Here is a 16310-nt window from a genome sequence, read left to right on the forward strand (position 1 = left end):
ACAAGTTTGATAGATGCCTTTTTGGACCAATAATTTGATAGAAATCATGAAAAAACTACCAAGAGACATGTCTCATTAAGATCTAGTCTACGTTAGATCTTAATATCATGGCAGCCACCGGTGTGTAAACTAGACATGGGCCTCCAAAAATGTAAAGTTTTTTAACTTACAGGGATGTGATATTGGTCTGATCTACTTTCAGTAAGGCAGTGTATACTACTTGACCACAGCAGGCTACGTTGTAAACTAAACTACCTCTCTCAGATTAAGGTTAACTACTGTATGGATATCTCTATACCATAACAACATCTTTGAACTTCCCCTGTTGTTAAATATACAGCTGCCAACTCATGCTTTCCGACTGTCCCTCCCAATACTACTCACTACATGCCATAGCGGAAGCCGCAGATGCATTAGTATAGAGTGGTCAGTAAATCAATTAGATAATCAATAGAAAAGAATCAATGATAGCAGTTACAGTGTTTCCCAGTTTGTAGCAAAATGAAAGAACTGCTGGTAGTGTAAATTGCCCCATATGGCACATTACAGTTTTTATTTGCATGAATATATTATACCTCAATTTCCCTCTGCTTGGTCAAGTACTTGGTAGAATACTATAAGAACAATAGACCAATTCTGCTTGAAAATAGATTACATTTGGCTGTCTCTAAACTGATCTGAATAGAATGGGACCTTGTTTAATACAATATTTCTCCATTGTGCATTGCCCATTATCTTCGTTTTGTAAAATCTGTCTGTAATTGAGCTGTCAATGATTCTTCCTCTTTTCTTGATAATTGTCTTAGAAAATACCCATTTGTCGTGGGGAGTTCTCCAGCATATCATGATGACGACAATACACAAGACAATCTACATTCATTCATATGAGATGCACAAACACTGACTGTTGCTCATAAGGGAGTGTGGAGGATGTGCATCACTCAGTCAAAGGATGGAAATCAACCAGCTCAGTCATTCTTTACATTGAATACAAAACAGTTCTTTAATGCCACTTAAACTCACAAGTCTTAACTTGTAGTCTGACACTTTGAACTTCTTTATACTATATTTAGCCGAAGTCAAAAACCTGGGAAGCAGCACTAACTCTCAGCATGTACTTTACAAAGGACTGTATGTGTTTATTCAGTCAATAAGCAGGTTTCCATTAACCCTCATATTAAGCAAACTGAAATTGTGAATACAAAATACACCTAATGGAAACACGTCAGTTTTGAAAAAACTCCTGTTTATCGCAAAAAAGTTTTTATGCTTGCATGAGGTGGTATTTCAGGCAATCCGAAAAAGTAAAATTTCACAAAACTGCAATGGAAACACTATTTTTTTCACTTTTATAGATCATATGATGTGCCGCACCAGGTGGCGGTAATGCAACTTTAGGGATGCCAAACGACATTAAGCCCCAATGATAATAAGAACGTAGTCACATAAAAAACAAAACATGGAGGAAGAGATCTACTTAACTCTTAGACAAGACAAAGAAATGATGCCGTTATTAGATTGGCTTCATTGAGTGGCTGCAATAGAAATAAACCTACCAAAATTTTATCATCCACCGCCGTGTTTCATGAAGTGTTATCACGAGAGGAAGGTCGTGTAACATCGCCAGAAAAGTCGCGCAACATCACTCAAAGGAAACGCAGTCATCTTGCAATTGTGTTAAATATCGCTCAAGTTTGTGCAAATCTGTAATGGAAACCCACCCTACTGTTGCATATAATTTGGTAACAAGCTAAAGGAATACAATGTGTAAATCCTTCAAATTGGTATGCCTATCCTAAATGTCCTCATGTGAATGTTTCCTTTTTCTAGATGACATCGTTGAGAGACAGATAGAGGAAGGCATGATATCTCCGGAGCTAAGAGAGAAGATCAGTTTTGTCCTTCTGAGGAAACATCGACACCAGACCAAGAAGCCGATCCACCGCTCCCTAGCCGATATCGGCAAGTCCAGCTCTTCTACCAGTGAGTGTTCACTTATTGGAAATTATTATCACATAAAGAAGAAAAAACACATAAAGAGACCACTATTTCCATGATTAATTATACTGCATACAATTACGGACAGCATGCTCTATGACATACCATCAGATGAATTAACACCCTGTACCCCTGAGATATAGTATTTAGTTTTTGTTATCAAGAATTAGTCTGTTGTGGTCCCACCTATAATTCTGCAGCCTCTGAGAAATCTATCAAGCACATATTTGACTCACTTGGTAAATGAATGACTGCAGTCCCGCAGTCAACGAGGTTCATATCCTCCACAAGGGACGTATTAATGTTTGATGAGTTAATTACCGCTGTAGCATTTCCTCATCTCATCCGGGCAGGACACATACTGCTAGACAAATCATAAAGCGTCACCTCCTACCGCTCTGTTACTGTTTGTGCCTGTTTTTATTTCCCTTTCCCCTACCAGGTCGTAATGCAGGGTCCCGAGGTGGAGCGGGTCCAGGGCCAGGTCTGGGGCCGGTGACCAACTTTAACCGATCCACAGAGGACCTGCGAGTAAAACAGCAGTCTGCCAACTATGGTCGCCTGCGTGAGTATCTGTTACAGTTTGTGGTTTTACATGCATACATTGTGCATTATGGACAGACACATCTCTGTTTTTTAAGGCTAAATACATTTTTATTAAGGAGAAGACACTGTTATTTTTTAATAAGACAGATATTGATTTCATTAACAAACATTGTTAGCAGAAAATCCTCTAAAAAAACATTAGATTTTGAAAACAAACTGATAATCCAGCAGTTTTGACACACAGAGTTTGGACTACCACACGAAGACATCTCCATCATCTATGAAATGACTTTTTGGTTCCACATTTAATATAAAAATCATACAGCTATACTGACTAACTGTAGCCAAGAACAAGTTTCCATCTCGTCACAGACAGATGGCATTTACTGCTCAAAATTAATTCTATGTACTTGTTCACTCAAAGTCCAGATTGATCTGTTAAAGTCAACCTTTCATACGAAGAAAGCTGGACTCAACTCAGTCATTCCAACACACATAAACAAGCAAACAAACATTTGTTTACTGACCCCAATTTCAAAGAGTAATTACATTCCTCAACATTCTCTCTGTCTTGAGGTAAAATAAACTACTTGAATAAACAGCTCACAGATTGGCATTCAGCATGTCAAGATCTCCATCTCAACAAATTAGAGTTATGAAACTGTTTTCCCGCAGCTTTCTCATCTTCCACTTGCATCTTAAAACTAATTTGTGCATCAACCTGCGTTCAGCATTAAAGGGACCAATTTTACTCTTGTTACTGTTTGGATTTTTTTTTTAAGTTTATAAGTCTTACATATTACGCCAAAGAAGTTAAGATGAAAAAAAGAAGAGAGAGATTAAAGGACTTTCTTCCTTTGGTCTTATTTCTTACCTTGTTCTCTCTTTTTCATAAAAGGTGTGAGTGTATTTATTTATTTATTGTTATTTTCTGGCTGGTGTGTGACACCCAGCAAACTTTGAGATGTTGAATGACCGTTGTTTGAACATCTAAAGATGTTCCAAGATAAAAAAAAATGTGCCGATATAAACAACATCTGGCTGTCAGCTGGACGTCCTCCCTGAGTGTCTTGGCAACATCAAAATATGACACATTTGCTTTTTTTTCATAGCAATAATTTGACCAATATTTCCTGTTTTGTAAGAGAGGGCCAGTTTTTGGCGTCTGTCCATTACTAGTTTTGGCCAGTGATGTGATGACATCTGACCAATGTTTGCTGAGCAATGCTGCGTCATTAATGATCTAAAACAGCATGTAATTCAGATGTTATAACTTTTGTTGTTGTTGTTTTACACTCCAGGTCACGCCCAGAGTCGGAGTATGAATGATATCGCAGATACCCCCAGCACAGACCAGGTGATGATTTCAATCTTCTGCACGTACTTAAGCTTTGCATACTGAAATATTAGAGATATAAATTGACTGAGGTAATAAATGATCACTTGGCTTCACAGCCTTAAAAACAACATTTCCTCAAACAAAGCAGGGTTTGACTTCATCATCAAATGCATGTCCCTATCTTTTGTAAAAAGCAAAATGTCTCTTTATCTGCATGAAAGCTGTCTCCAGGGCCTATACTCATTTTCCACTTTGTTGCTTTCCATTATGCAGAGATTACCTATCTCATATCTCAGCGAGGCGTTGCGTTGTGTTGTGTTGCGTTGCGTTGTGTTGTGTTGAATTGATGTTTCACTGGAGTGGCGGGAGGCAGCTCTGTCCTAAGTGTCATCAATCTTTCATAGCGGTTTCCAGTGAAGGTGACAGCTAGTGATAGAGGAAGCGTGCAAACACATAACTCACTCATTTGTGTGGGGATGCAATAAATGCTTAACACAGGTTTGGGCTGATGGAAGGTCGTGCTGTTGTTGCTTGGATTAGGCTATCGGCCTTTGAAACAGACAGGTCAGGATTAAGTGTCATTCACAGTGATGACTAATGTACAAAAATGAAAGAACGAGAATGTGTGTGATGTGGGCTGTGAACTTTATTTGTTAGTGTGACTATGAGGACGAGCACTGGGCGTCCAGTTCCAAGTACCCCAGTTATGAGTTGGCTGGCTGGATGTTCACATTCTCTTTACAGGCTCACAGTAGGTCACATGTGACAGTGGACAAGTGATAGTTTCTCTGTGTGTGTGTGTTTGTGTGTGTGTGTGTGTGTGTGCCACATTGTTTGTGTCAATATTGAACTCGCATCAGAAAAAACATAGATCTCGTTGTCCTGACCGCGTGCTCGGCCCTCACATGTAGCCGCAGATTCAGGGCTGCGAGTTATTGGTGAGGCTCTCCATCACTGAGTGTTATTGTGCCGCCATCCAATTTCCTGCTGCACCTTTACATGCAATCAGAGAGGTCAGGTTAGCTCGCCATCCCTCTCTCAGTCACAGCTGTAGCAGCTTACGTTTGTTTTTTGCCTCTCTGATTGCTGTTTCTTGAGGTGCAATGTCGGCAGAAATGTTATCTCGAAAATGTCTGCTGATTTAACGACGCCCTGCCACACTTATCTGCCAGGTTCAGAGAGACTGTTTGTAACAAATGATTACAAGATGAAACTTTAACAATCCCTGTGGAGACATCCACTCATTGCTGCAGCAAAAGTAGAGCTGCAACTAACTATTTTCATGATCAGTTTACTGGCCAATTATTTTCTCAATTAAGCATTGTTGTTTTCTTCTAATAAACATCAGAAAATAGAGAAAAATCTCCATTATAACTTCCCAGAGCCTAAGGTAAGCTATTTAACCCTTCGAAACCTGCACCAACATCGCTTTTCTTGTGCTGCTTTCAGATGCATGTCATAAGTATTAAATCTTTGAACCCTAAATAAATTGGTGTGGTTTCTTTTAAAAACAAGGGGGAATAAAGCAAAGAACAACAAAAATAAAAGCTAGGGAAAAATATCTATGGAATAAAGAAAAAAGCTAGGGGAATACTACATGTATAATGATCATAATTGCATATTTTAAATAATTTTACAGAACTATTGTATTTTTAAGCCCTTAATTTCTGTTTATATATAATAATAATAATAATAATAATAATAATAATAATAATAATATAATTATAATATTTTACACTTTTCCTTTTTTTTCAACTAATTTATATAATGTAATTGATAATATGTATTATATGTATGATTGAGTTTATTACCTAAGGAGTTTGCTTTTAAATTTATACATCTAATTGCTTCAGGAAAAATAATAAATATAAAAGAAAAATAAAAAAGGGAAAATTTAAAAAAAAAAACATTAATGTACCGAAAGTAAATGCATACTGTCTTACCATGTCCTCTCTTTCTCACTCCTCTTTCTGTAGCTAAAGAATAAATTCATGAAGAAAATCCCCAGAGATGCAGAGGCATCCAACGTCTTGGTGGGTGAAGTGGATTTCCTTAACAAACCCTTCGTAGCCTTTGTCCGCTTGGCCCAGGCTACAACACTGGGAGGTCTCACTGAGGTTCCTGTTCCCACTAGGTGAAATGCTCTGCAATGCCTTCTTCATCCTCACTCCAACAAAGCCCTTTGCATACATACCTGCCACCCAAACACATAACTCACATTTGTGTTATCGCCATACAGATTCCTGTTTATTCTCCTGGGACCCCAAGGAAAGGCCAAGTCTTATAATGAGATTGGCCGAGCCATAGCAACCCTAATGGTGGATGATGTAAGTGTCTGTCATTGTGTTGTAAAATATCTTTCCATGTCACGCCTTATATATTGCCACATGCTGACATGGCCTCAGTAAATGTAATGTGCCAAGTAGGAGCAGACAGTGTCATTTACTGTAGACAGGGTTTGAGTTGGAGCTAAAATGTACTGTATGTTCCATGTGATTGTGTTTTAAGCACATGCGGAAGTGATGCCGATTGTTGAGCAGCAGTCTGGAGCACAGTTTCTACTGGGATAATGAGTCACAAATGGCTTCCTGATGGTGTGTTATTCTCGCTCCTGAATGCAACTTTAGCCGATATTGCTTCCTATATCACTGAGCACAAAGCCGCATTTAAACAGCAGATGCAAATAGGAAAGAAATAATTGGCTATTATTTTAAATTGCCACAGTTATACACAGAATATTCAATGGTCACAATCAAACACTAACAGGGTTGAGGGTTAGAAATCTTTGGTTGACCTCCATTATAATCTGGCATCGTAATAGGAGTTAAATCTTTCCTGTGCCCCTCAGAACCACATGACCTCAGGGAGGTCACATTAAAACATATAATATCTGCAAAACTGATGACATTCCCATCAACCTGAGCTGTATTTTAACTAGTAAAAACCACACTGTCAACAAGACACACTTATCAGTTTTGTAAACAAAAACATGCCTAATGTATGAGGTTTGGCCTGCTTGTATCTCATTCGCTCTGCTGAATGCATTATAAACATTATATCTGCTGGGCGTATTAGCAAGGCCATGTTGGCATGTTGACATTTGCATTTAGAAGTATCAACAGGACTGTATAATAATGTTACCTCACCTACACAATGAAAAAATTCTCACTGGGTTCATTTCTGTGCTTATCTGCATGTGCCCACCATGGAAATTTCCTCAATGGTGCATGAAGCAAAAAAAAAAAAAAAAGATAATAATGAAAATAAATTAAAATAAAACCCCACAATCTTCCACATCATTTGGCCTCTAGAGCAAGCGCATTAGAGAGCTTCCAGGCTGGCTAACTTATACTGACTGAGCGGCTTATCTCTGTTTAGCCCTTCGCCAACATCATCGTGGATGAAAATGATTAAATTGTGCAGTTCCTCTAGACTCTAAAACTGTTATTGGACCAAATGCATCAAATCCTGATTGTGAAGCAAACCATTTTGAAGAGCTTGTGATGCTCAAAATAATTTATCTATTGATTTACAGTTTTTTTCCATAACATAATCTAAGGGGAAAAGTTTTTAGGGCCCCATGGCATCACTTTACAGACCTAGGAGTTGTAATGTCCACCCCAAGAGTTCCTCTTCTATGCAATGGAAATTTTGGTTGTTTAATGAATAGATAAGGTAGACTGTCATTAGATGATAGAAATTGGGTTTCAAGACTGAACTTCAGCCAATGTGTGCTGCCTCTTTTGCTCTCCACACAGATTGTTTATCTGCCTCTTGAACATGACTGGTCAATGCTGCTAGGACTAAAAATGGACTAAAAACTGAAACAAAATGCTTCTGATACCAAACATCTGTTTTGCTGCTTACAGATTCTTCATACATGTGACAGATTTCTGTTTGTAGAGATTAACAAACACAAACACAAACTAATTGGCTAATAAAGAAGCAGAAAACCAAAGACTGCAACACTTTTATTGTAAAATTTCTTTTCTCAAATGGTTTCACTAAAAGTTCACTTTATGATTTAACATACAATAAATGCAGCTACCCCTTAATTGAATATACAGTTATTAGCTGGCTTTAAGTACCTAAAATCTAGCACCTTGGCAGCGTAGAGCACAAGACACCAACACATTCGGTGAATGTTGTACAGACTAGAATCAAGTTAAGCTGTGTGGGAGTGAGAAAATCAATGAAAATACCACATACCATTCTTGGGCGAAAAAAAAATCTGCCTTTTTTCGCTGGCTGCAAAAAATTGCTGCTTTTCATTTGAGTTAATGCTCTTTTTTTCCGTATACAGTCCTAATGACCTGCAGTGTGTGCAGCGTGCAGTGACCATTTAGAAAACTAGAACTGGACAAATGCCAAAATCATTGCCAATTAGAATCAACCCTTTGATTATGCTCCCGTGCACTTGACTTCAGTGTTTCTAGGGCATGATTAGCTACTGACTGACAGTTGTTTTTGACTGTAATCCAACTGAGGTCAAAATGTCGATATAGCTCCCACAGTTCATGTTTAACAAGTCTCCAGAGGCCGTCAGAGAGGATGGGAAAGAGTCAAATCCCAGATATTAGAGCAGTACATACTGATTACTATCACTATGATATATCCAGCTGAAATGATGAAATCTCTCTCTCCGTCCCCAGCTCTTCAGTGATGTGGCCTACAAGGCCAGAGATCGTGAAGACCTCATCGCAGGCATAGATGAGTTTTTGGATGAGGTCATTGTGCTGCCACCTGGAGAATGGGATCCCAAAATCCGCATTGAGCCACCCAAGAAAGTCCCCTCAGCTGACAAAAGGTTGAGTTTTACCATCCACCTCAGTATTTCACATTAAAGCTTCCTTTGTCTGTGTCACAATAAGCAGTATGAATGAAGTTATAACCTCATTAAAAATCTGCTTGTTTTGTCAGAGATTTAGACAGCAGCTAAATAAATTGTTTCCTGAAACCCTGAGGTTAGAGCTTTATGCAGGGTGTAATAATGCCTCCATGTCAGCAAGCCCCAGCCAAAGTTTGCTGGATGAAAAGCTGCTGAAACAACATTCATAACATCATGGAGTAACTATTTAATAATCATACATGAATCAATATCCCCCATTTTTCCTCCCATCTGTGCCGTATGTCTCTATTCTGCAGGAAGTCGGTGTTTTCCTTAAACGAGCTGGGGCAGATGAACGGCACAGCTGGAGGAGGAGGAGGCCTAGCGGAGGACGAGGAGCTGCCAGAGCAACACGAGCTCGGAGAGGAGCTGGCATTCACTGGACGGTAGGTAGTCCAGGCCACATGGCAAACTGCGGGGAGGTTTGGCTCACATTTAACCTGATTCTGGCATATGGAAATTCAATTTGAACATCAATTCATCAAAATTTGGCAAAGCCGAAAAACTATTTGGGTACAAAATCAACTCCCCCAAAAAGATGCAGATGCTGCCTAATGAGCACTTCAGCTGAGGATACACATGATTAATCTTCGGTCAGATTGGTAGCCTTTGACTGCCAGACTCAGCTGTGCCTAAAACAACAGAACCAATTAACCAAATGTTCCACCTTGTGTTTTTTTTTACAGCAGGGTGTATAGTGGAAAATGTGATTTTATTCTGATCTAATGCAGTGATCTTTTCATTACGTTTTTCTCGTGTCCATACATCCACCCGTATGTACATAGTGGATCTACGTCTGCACATTCAACCATTCCATTCTCATAAATTCAATATCTCAAGAATGCTTTGAGGTCATTTATTAAAATTAGGTACAAACATCCACTGGGAATCCACACTAAACTAATAATATTAGAATTTTGTGGTCATAGGTCAAAAATCAAGGTCACTGTAAATTTGTGTCTCATTCTTGTGAGCACAATATCTCAAGAACACCTTGAGGCAATTTCTTCAGTTTTGGCACAAACGTCCACTTGAACACAACAATGAACTGATTTGAATTTAGTGGTCAAAGGTCAAGGTCACTGTGACCTCAGAAAGCATGTTTTTGGCTGTAACTCTAGAATTCATATGCCAATTATGACAATAAATAAATAATTTATAAGTAGATAAAATTATTCTAGTTTTTTAAAGCATCCTAACCACTGTGTGTGTCCGTGTACAAAAGCTTCTGTGGTGGTCTTTACCTGGACATAAAGCGGAAACTGCCCTGGCTGCCCAGTGACTTCTACGAGGGTTTCCACATTCAGTCCATCTCTGCGGTGCTCTTCATCTACTTGGGCTGCATCACCAACGCTATTACCTTCGGCGGTCTACTAGGAGACGCTACTGACAACTACCAGGTAAAACGGAGCGAGACTGCCGTACTCAGGAAACAGAACAAGGGAATTTATTTCAGTCAGATGTGCACTTTTAACAGAGAGACACATGCAATCAGGCTATGGGTCACTAACAGAGGTTGGACTTAGCAATCGCAAGACACCAATAAGTCTGCCATTTAACAACAAGTAATAACATTATAGATTTAGTTTTATGATATATAGTAGATTTATAAAACAAACATAAATGTGTTTTGCTTTTTAATTTGTATGTATTTGTTTCAACAAATCTGCCAAAAAATTACTGAGCTGTCAAGTTAATGTTAGCTAAGCTTTAGCTCACTAAATATGTTAATGTGCCACATGACCAACCGTTTCTGTGCAACTTCCACCGTCAAACAAAGCTGGAAGCTGTTGTGTCTTTAATTCTGAATTCACATGTTTAGTATACTGAAGTTATATTTTTTGTAAACAAACAAAATTAGCTTTGGCATAATTTTTTTCCAAATGGCGCTCAATAACATGATGTTAGTTTTTCATGGTTCTCTCCTGCAGCTTGATTGGATGCTGTTGGATTGATTCAAACAAAGTGGATCTGGGGAATTAAATGTCGACTTGCTGAGAATAGTTAATGTAAGCTGATTCAGGGAGTACACTGATTCATGGCACTTTTTAAATAACATTTACAATAATCTTTGGGCTATCAAGTACTTTTCATCCAAAAGACCCAAGTCCATGTGAAGTCACTAGTCTTTGATCGTCGTGATTTTAAAGTCCAAATGGAGTTGCAAAGTCTTTTTTGATTTTGTCAAGTAGAGTCCTAAGTTTTCAAACTTGTGGATTGAGTCTAATTTTTTTTCACTCAAGTCTTTAGGAATAACTAGCATGATAATTAAGTAAAATACCTTTTCCCAGAGGATGCTAAAACCATTACTTCATTTAATGGTTTGCTATTCATCAAGCTGGGAAATATAAAGAATATGTGATAAAATAAAAACAGTGTTCATCATTTAAATTCAAACATCTTGTGACTGTTTTTGTTTGCTTCATTTAAAACTTCAAAGAGAAAACAAGATCCAACAAATTTTGATGATCAATACCACTCTCATGTCTGTCCGTTAAAGATTCAGCAACAGCAAGCAGTAAACTGACTTACTTTAGCATAAAGACTGGAAACAAGGGGAACAATTTATTCTGGTGTTGTCCAAAGATAAGATAGCTCATATGAAAACCACAGTGTAAACTGGAACAAAAACAAAACGTCAAGGTGCAGTTTTATGGAGGTTAATATATCAAACTTTTTATTGGATGATAGCAGTCATTTTCTGGAATCTTGTGGTCTGCTCCCAACCTGCACACAGACCAGCATGTTAGCTACCTTTAACCTCAATTTGTTCATTTTTTCTACAGATTAAATGACTGACTGACTGTTTATTTATGAGCTTTATAGATGCTGGTAGACTGAGTTTGTTACAGAGCCAAGTTAGCTGTTTTCCTGCTTCCAGACAATACGCTGCTCAATCTATCTTCACATTTATTTTAGAGATATATGAGATCTTCTTATCTAACTGTCAGTAAAAAACAAATAAGCATATTTCATGAAATGGCTTCCCCTTATCAGAAAACAAGGAAACAAACGATTTGGGATGTGTTGAATTTATTACACCTTAGAGATAAACATTTATTTTCCTTTATTTAATGAATACATTGATACTATATCAGTCCATGCACGGATGTGTCTAGGGTCAAAGCATGCCCAAACTGATGCTGTAGCATACAAGTAAGTAGCAGCTGTAGATTAAAATCAGCTGGGGTCAGCTCAGGAAGTTCACGTGTAATTGCGTGTCATATTTATCAGGTTAGATAAAGATATATTTACAGTCTTTACTTGTACACTGCTAGTTTGTTATGCGAATGACACTGTTTTCCTCTTTTTAATTTTGTTTTGCAGCATTATCTGATTCAATATGTCAATCATCTGAATGTGTTTGCATATTGGAAACAACTGAGAGAAACAAGACATGGTCATTAATTTTACTGCATAGTCATAAAGCAGCTGTGTTATTGACTGAAATATGAACTTGTCCTTGCCAGAGAGCATCAAGCTAAATAAGTGAGTCCCAGCTTTCAGTGCACTGAGGTCAGAGCACCCAACACAAGAAAACACACACAGCACACACAAATGTGCGCAGGAATCATTTCAGATAAGTGCTTCGACTAGCACTCAATCACTCCCCTTCCTGCCAAGTAGATACAACATCTTGTTTAACCCTTTATCACCTGGACCATCATCTGTTCCCTTGGGCTGCATGAAGAAGCCTTTCACAAGCATTTTAACCTCTGAAACCTGAGAAAATTGTTTTTAATTTCCTTTAAAACAGAACAAAAACATAATGAACAACTTTGCAAGAAATATCCCAAAAACTGGAAAAAAAAATAAAAAATTAAAAATTAAAATTTGACATGGAAATATTTTTTTTTAAAAAGTCCAGAAAACTCTCCAGAAAACTATATTTACAGTGCTATATATTGAAAATAATGTAACAGAACAAAAAAAGAGAAAATGATCATTTTGGGGGCACTTTATTGAGGTTATTTTCTTGTTTTTTGTTTGTTTGTATGATTGGCTTTTACTTATTTTTCAATAATTTTCTTGTATCATTCATATATTCATTTTTTGCTAATTTTTTGGTTCATTTCTTATGAAGTTGTTCGACACCCTCTGATGTTTTTGAAAGAAAGCAACCTAATTTGCTCAACCTAATTTGCTCAGGTTACACACACACACACACACACACACACACACTTCTGCTTAGTATTGTGTCTGTTTTTTTCAATTCTGTCGCAGTTTTGTCCAGCTGTTGTTTCATTCCCCAGCGGCTTGGTCTGAGCATCGTTTCACAACAGCTCCTCTCTGCTGCCTCCTCACTGTTTCTGTGTGTATAATAACTTCCTCCTCTGTTTCCCAACAGGGTGTGATGGAGAGTTTCCTGGGTACGGCTTTGGCTGGCTCTGTCTTCTGCTTCTTCAGCGGTCAGCCCCTCATCATCCTCAGCTCCACTGGACCCATCCTCATCTTTGAAAAGCTGCTGTTTGAATTCAGCAAGTGAGCTTCTGTAGAGCCTAATAATCTTGCACTTGGTATACACACTGGGAATACTAAGTACTGCTGACCCTCTTTAACGTCACTTAAGGGAATATTTGATAATCCTTTTATGGAGAAAAACATAACTGAATCTTCTGCTGTACAGTGTGACCCCTTTTCATGATTTGCATTTAGTACAGGAAAGTTGCAGTTATTATGTTACCTTGATAATCATCAAAATATGCTCACAAGTCTTAAAATAGCACTACAATATATTGGAATCACTTCACCTTTCATGTTTAATGAAACAAATATTGCATAACAGATAGAACACACCTTTTTTATTAGGCCAGCTTTTTTTTTAATTAAAAAACAAATAATCACCCTTCAAAAGCCAGTCTTTTTAACTGTTTGAAATGACATAATTTTATCAATATTTATTTATTTTATTTTATTTACTTAACCTTTATTTAATCAGTTGTTCCAATTGAGATAAAGAATCTCCTTTCCAAGGGAGACCTGGCCTTGATAGTCAGCAGTGAAAGCACAAAGTTGCAGACAGAAACACAAAAGGAGACAAAATACAGTTCACAAGCACTAAAATTTGCTTTAAAAGAGAACTGTGTATGAGTCAAAAGAGAGCTTTCTGTGAGTCAGTTGAACAACCCGGCAGGTCAAAACATTGACAACCTATAGCATCTGTTTCAGATTTAAAAAAACGACACAAGCTCCTTCAGTTTCAAGTCATTCAGTAACAAGTTCCAGGCTGAGGGTGCAGAATACCCAAAAGCCCTTTTCCCAATTTCTGTACAAGTGTTTGGGACAGAGAGCATAAAAAGGTCCTGAGAAGTTGTGAATACTGTCTGGAACTTTTCTGCATTAAAACACACAGTTAGTGAGGGAGCAGACCAAGAATTGCCTTATATTTTAAGGTGTACCAATGGAAGAGCCTATGGGTCACCAGAGCAGGCCATCCTACCAGAGAGTACAACTCATAATATGAAATATGCCAATGCTTGATTAACATCTTTAAAATTTTTCCAAGGTTTGAGCGTGTGAAGCCTGTCATACAGTTGATATATATATTGTATATAATGTATACAATATAATTCACAATGTAAATACCGTAAATTACTTTATATTATATTACCATTAAATTTATTACAGTGTTTTACAGACGAATATGATATTTACATTGTAATATTGGCTGCAAAAAGCATACAGATTTATAACGTTTTACTGTATTTTGCCCCTCCAAACAAAGACCCTATAAATTATTTTTTGAGTTTGCCTCCAAAAAGCATCAAGATTTATAACGTTTTACTGTATTTTGAAAAAAAAAAGTACATTACTGTTAGAATGTGGCTGTATTTTAACAGCAATTGTTACAGTGTACAGATAATATATATATATATGAACAGAAATGCTGCCTCAGGTATGTTTTTGTTGTTTGAATCCATGTTTTCTTTTATCAATGTGTTCATCATGCCTCTCTGACTTCTCCCTCCCAAAGGAACAATGACATAGATTACTTGGAGCTGCGTCTGTGGATCGGCATCCACTCCTGCCTGCAGTGTTTCTTGCTGGTGGCGACGGACGCCAGTTACATCATTAAATACATGACACGCTTCACAGAGGAGGGCTTCTCCAGCCTCATCTCCTTCATCTTCATCTCTGACGCCATCAAGAAGATGGTGGGCTCCTTCAAATACTACCCCATCAACACCGACTTTAAGCCCGACTATGTCACCACCTACAAGTGCGAATGCCTGGCCCCAGACCCGAGTGAGTTCACCCCTTGGCTCAGGGGGATACAGGGGGATTATCCACCAGTGGCTCTTTTTGGGATCAGTACTGATAACACAGGCAGGATGTAGAGGAGATTTAAACCACCTGAAGTCAGTTTTCTTAACCATTCATTATGGAAAACTTTTGTGGAGAAGTTTATTTTTTTAAGCTGTACAAAACAGCAAAGAATTTTTATCTTACATCTTTTAGGCCCTATATAATACCCCCTTCCCTCAAGATGCTCTATCTGTTGCCAGGCCACAATCATAAATGTGAATTCGTCCTTAATTGCATGGTTATATAAAGGTTTAAACAATCTGAGAGTTGACAGTCAGCAGCAGAATGACAAACTTTTTAATATAAGAAATGACAAAATCTCAGACGTTTTTTTTAAATATAATCTATGTTTGCTCATCGCTTGTCCTTCAGGCCCAGTTGTTCAAAATTCGAATCTTAAAGAGATGATGCAGATCTGAAAATCCCATGTTTTGCATTCCAAGGTCATCTAATCCATTTTACTTTAGTGCCATTTTTTTCCCGATCCAGATACAAACTCCTCAAGGATAGCAAATCTGGATAACCAGTGCTCGTACATTTCACAATATAGGCAGTCTATCAAAGAAAAACACGCTGCAATTATCCATTATCGCCATAGGTGCCGCTAAAGAGACTGAAATGGATTTCCTTTTTTTCTTTTAAATAAGATATTTGTGAGATTTGATTGGATCCAATTCAATCTCAAACAATAAGCTTACAGCCAATTAGGCTGCCAAACTGCAACATGAGGTCATATTAGATCAGACAACACTGACCAGTTAATTTTTCAAAAATAAAATGTTCAGTACATATATTTAATGATCAAAAGAAAGGATCCTTGTCACAGATCTTTTGTAAAAAAGACACGTTTTGTATTTAAATCTGTCTGACACTCCAATATCTCAAGGATATCAGATATCTGTGAGCAGTATCAGCTGGGCTGTGGTTTCTATCTTTGTTGATTACCAACTTGAATCTTTTTTGGGTTTCATGGCTTAATGAAAATCTAATTTAATTTATATTCCTTCAGTTTACCAGTACCCTGATGCTTACTATTTTTGAAAATGGCGGTGTTTTGCAGTAATTTCTGTGGACATTGATTTCTGTAACTGATTTGTCTCTTGTTTGCTTTCGCCATGCACCAACAATTTGGCTGCCGTCTCTTGCAAGTGAGTACCTCTTTGTTCACTGCACGAGCCTCCAAGTGCTCTCCACAGTGCACAGTCAATGGATTCTCATTATGTTTTTGCTTTT

The 16310-nt window shown here is 37.8% G+C and overlaps 1 protein-coding gene across 3 annotated transcripts in view; it reads left to right on the plus strand.

The window, feature by feature from the left end:
• The window catches only part of slc4a5a (solute carrier family 4 member 5a), a 64704-nt gene that overhangs the window by 23265 nt on the left and 25129 nt on the right, over positions 1-16310 (plus strand). For all 3 annotated transcript variants that reach the window (XM_088077168.1, XM_088077169.1, XM_088077170.1), the window contains exons 6-15: positions 1831-1983; positions 2441-2563; positions 3846-3901; positions 5860-6017; positions 6123-6210; positions 8536-8690; positions 9029-9157; positions 9997-10171; positions 13120-13253; positions 14746-15017. In XM_088077168.1, the coding sequence (XP_087933294.1) occupies positions 1831-1983; positions 2441-2563; positions 3846-3901; positions 5860-6017; positions 6123-6210; positions 8536-8690; positions 9029-9157; positions 9997-10171; positions 13120-13253; positions 14746-15017 (1443 nt within the window). The remainder of the gene's footprint in view (positions 1-1830; positions 1984-2440; positions 2564-3845; positions 3902-5859; positions 6018-6122; positions 6211-8535; positions 8691-9028; positions 9158-9996; positions 10172-13119; positions 13254-14745; positions 15018-16310) is intronic.

This window comes from Plectropomus leopardus, chromosome 4, assembly GCF_026936395.1.
Source record: "Plectropomus leopardus strain MGB_pleo_1.0 chromosome 4, ASM2693639v1, whole genome shotgun sequence".
NCBI lineage: Eukaryota > Metazoa > Chordata > Actinopteri > Perciformes > Serranidae > Plectropomus > Plectropomus leopardus.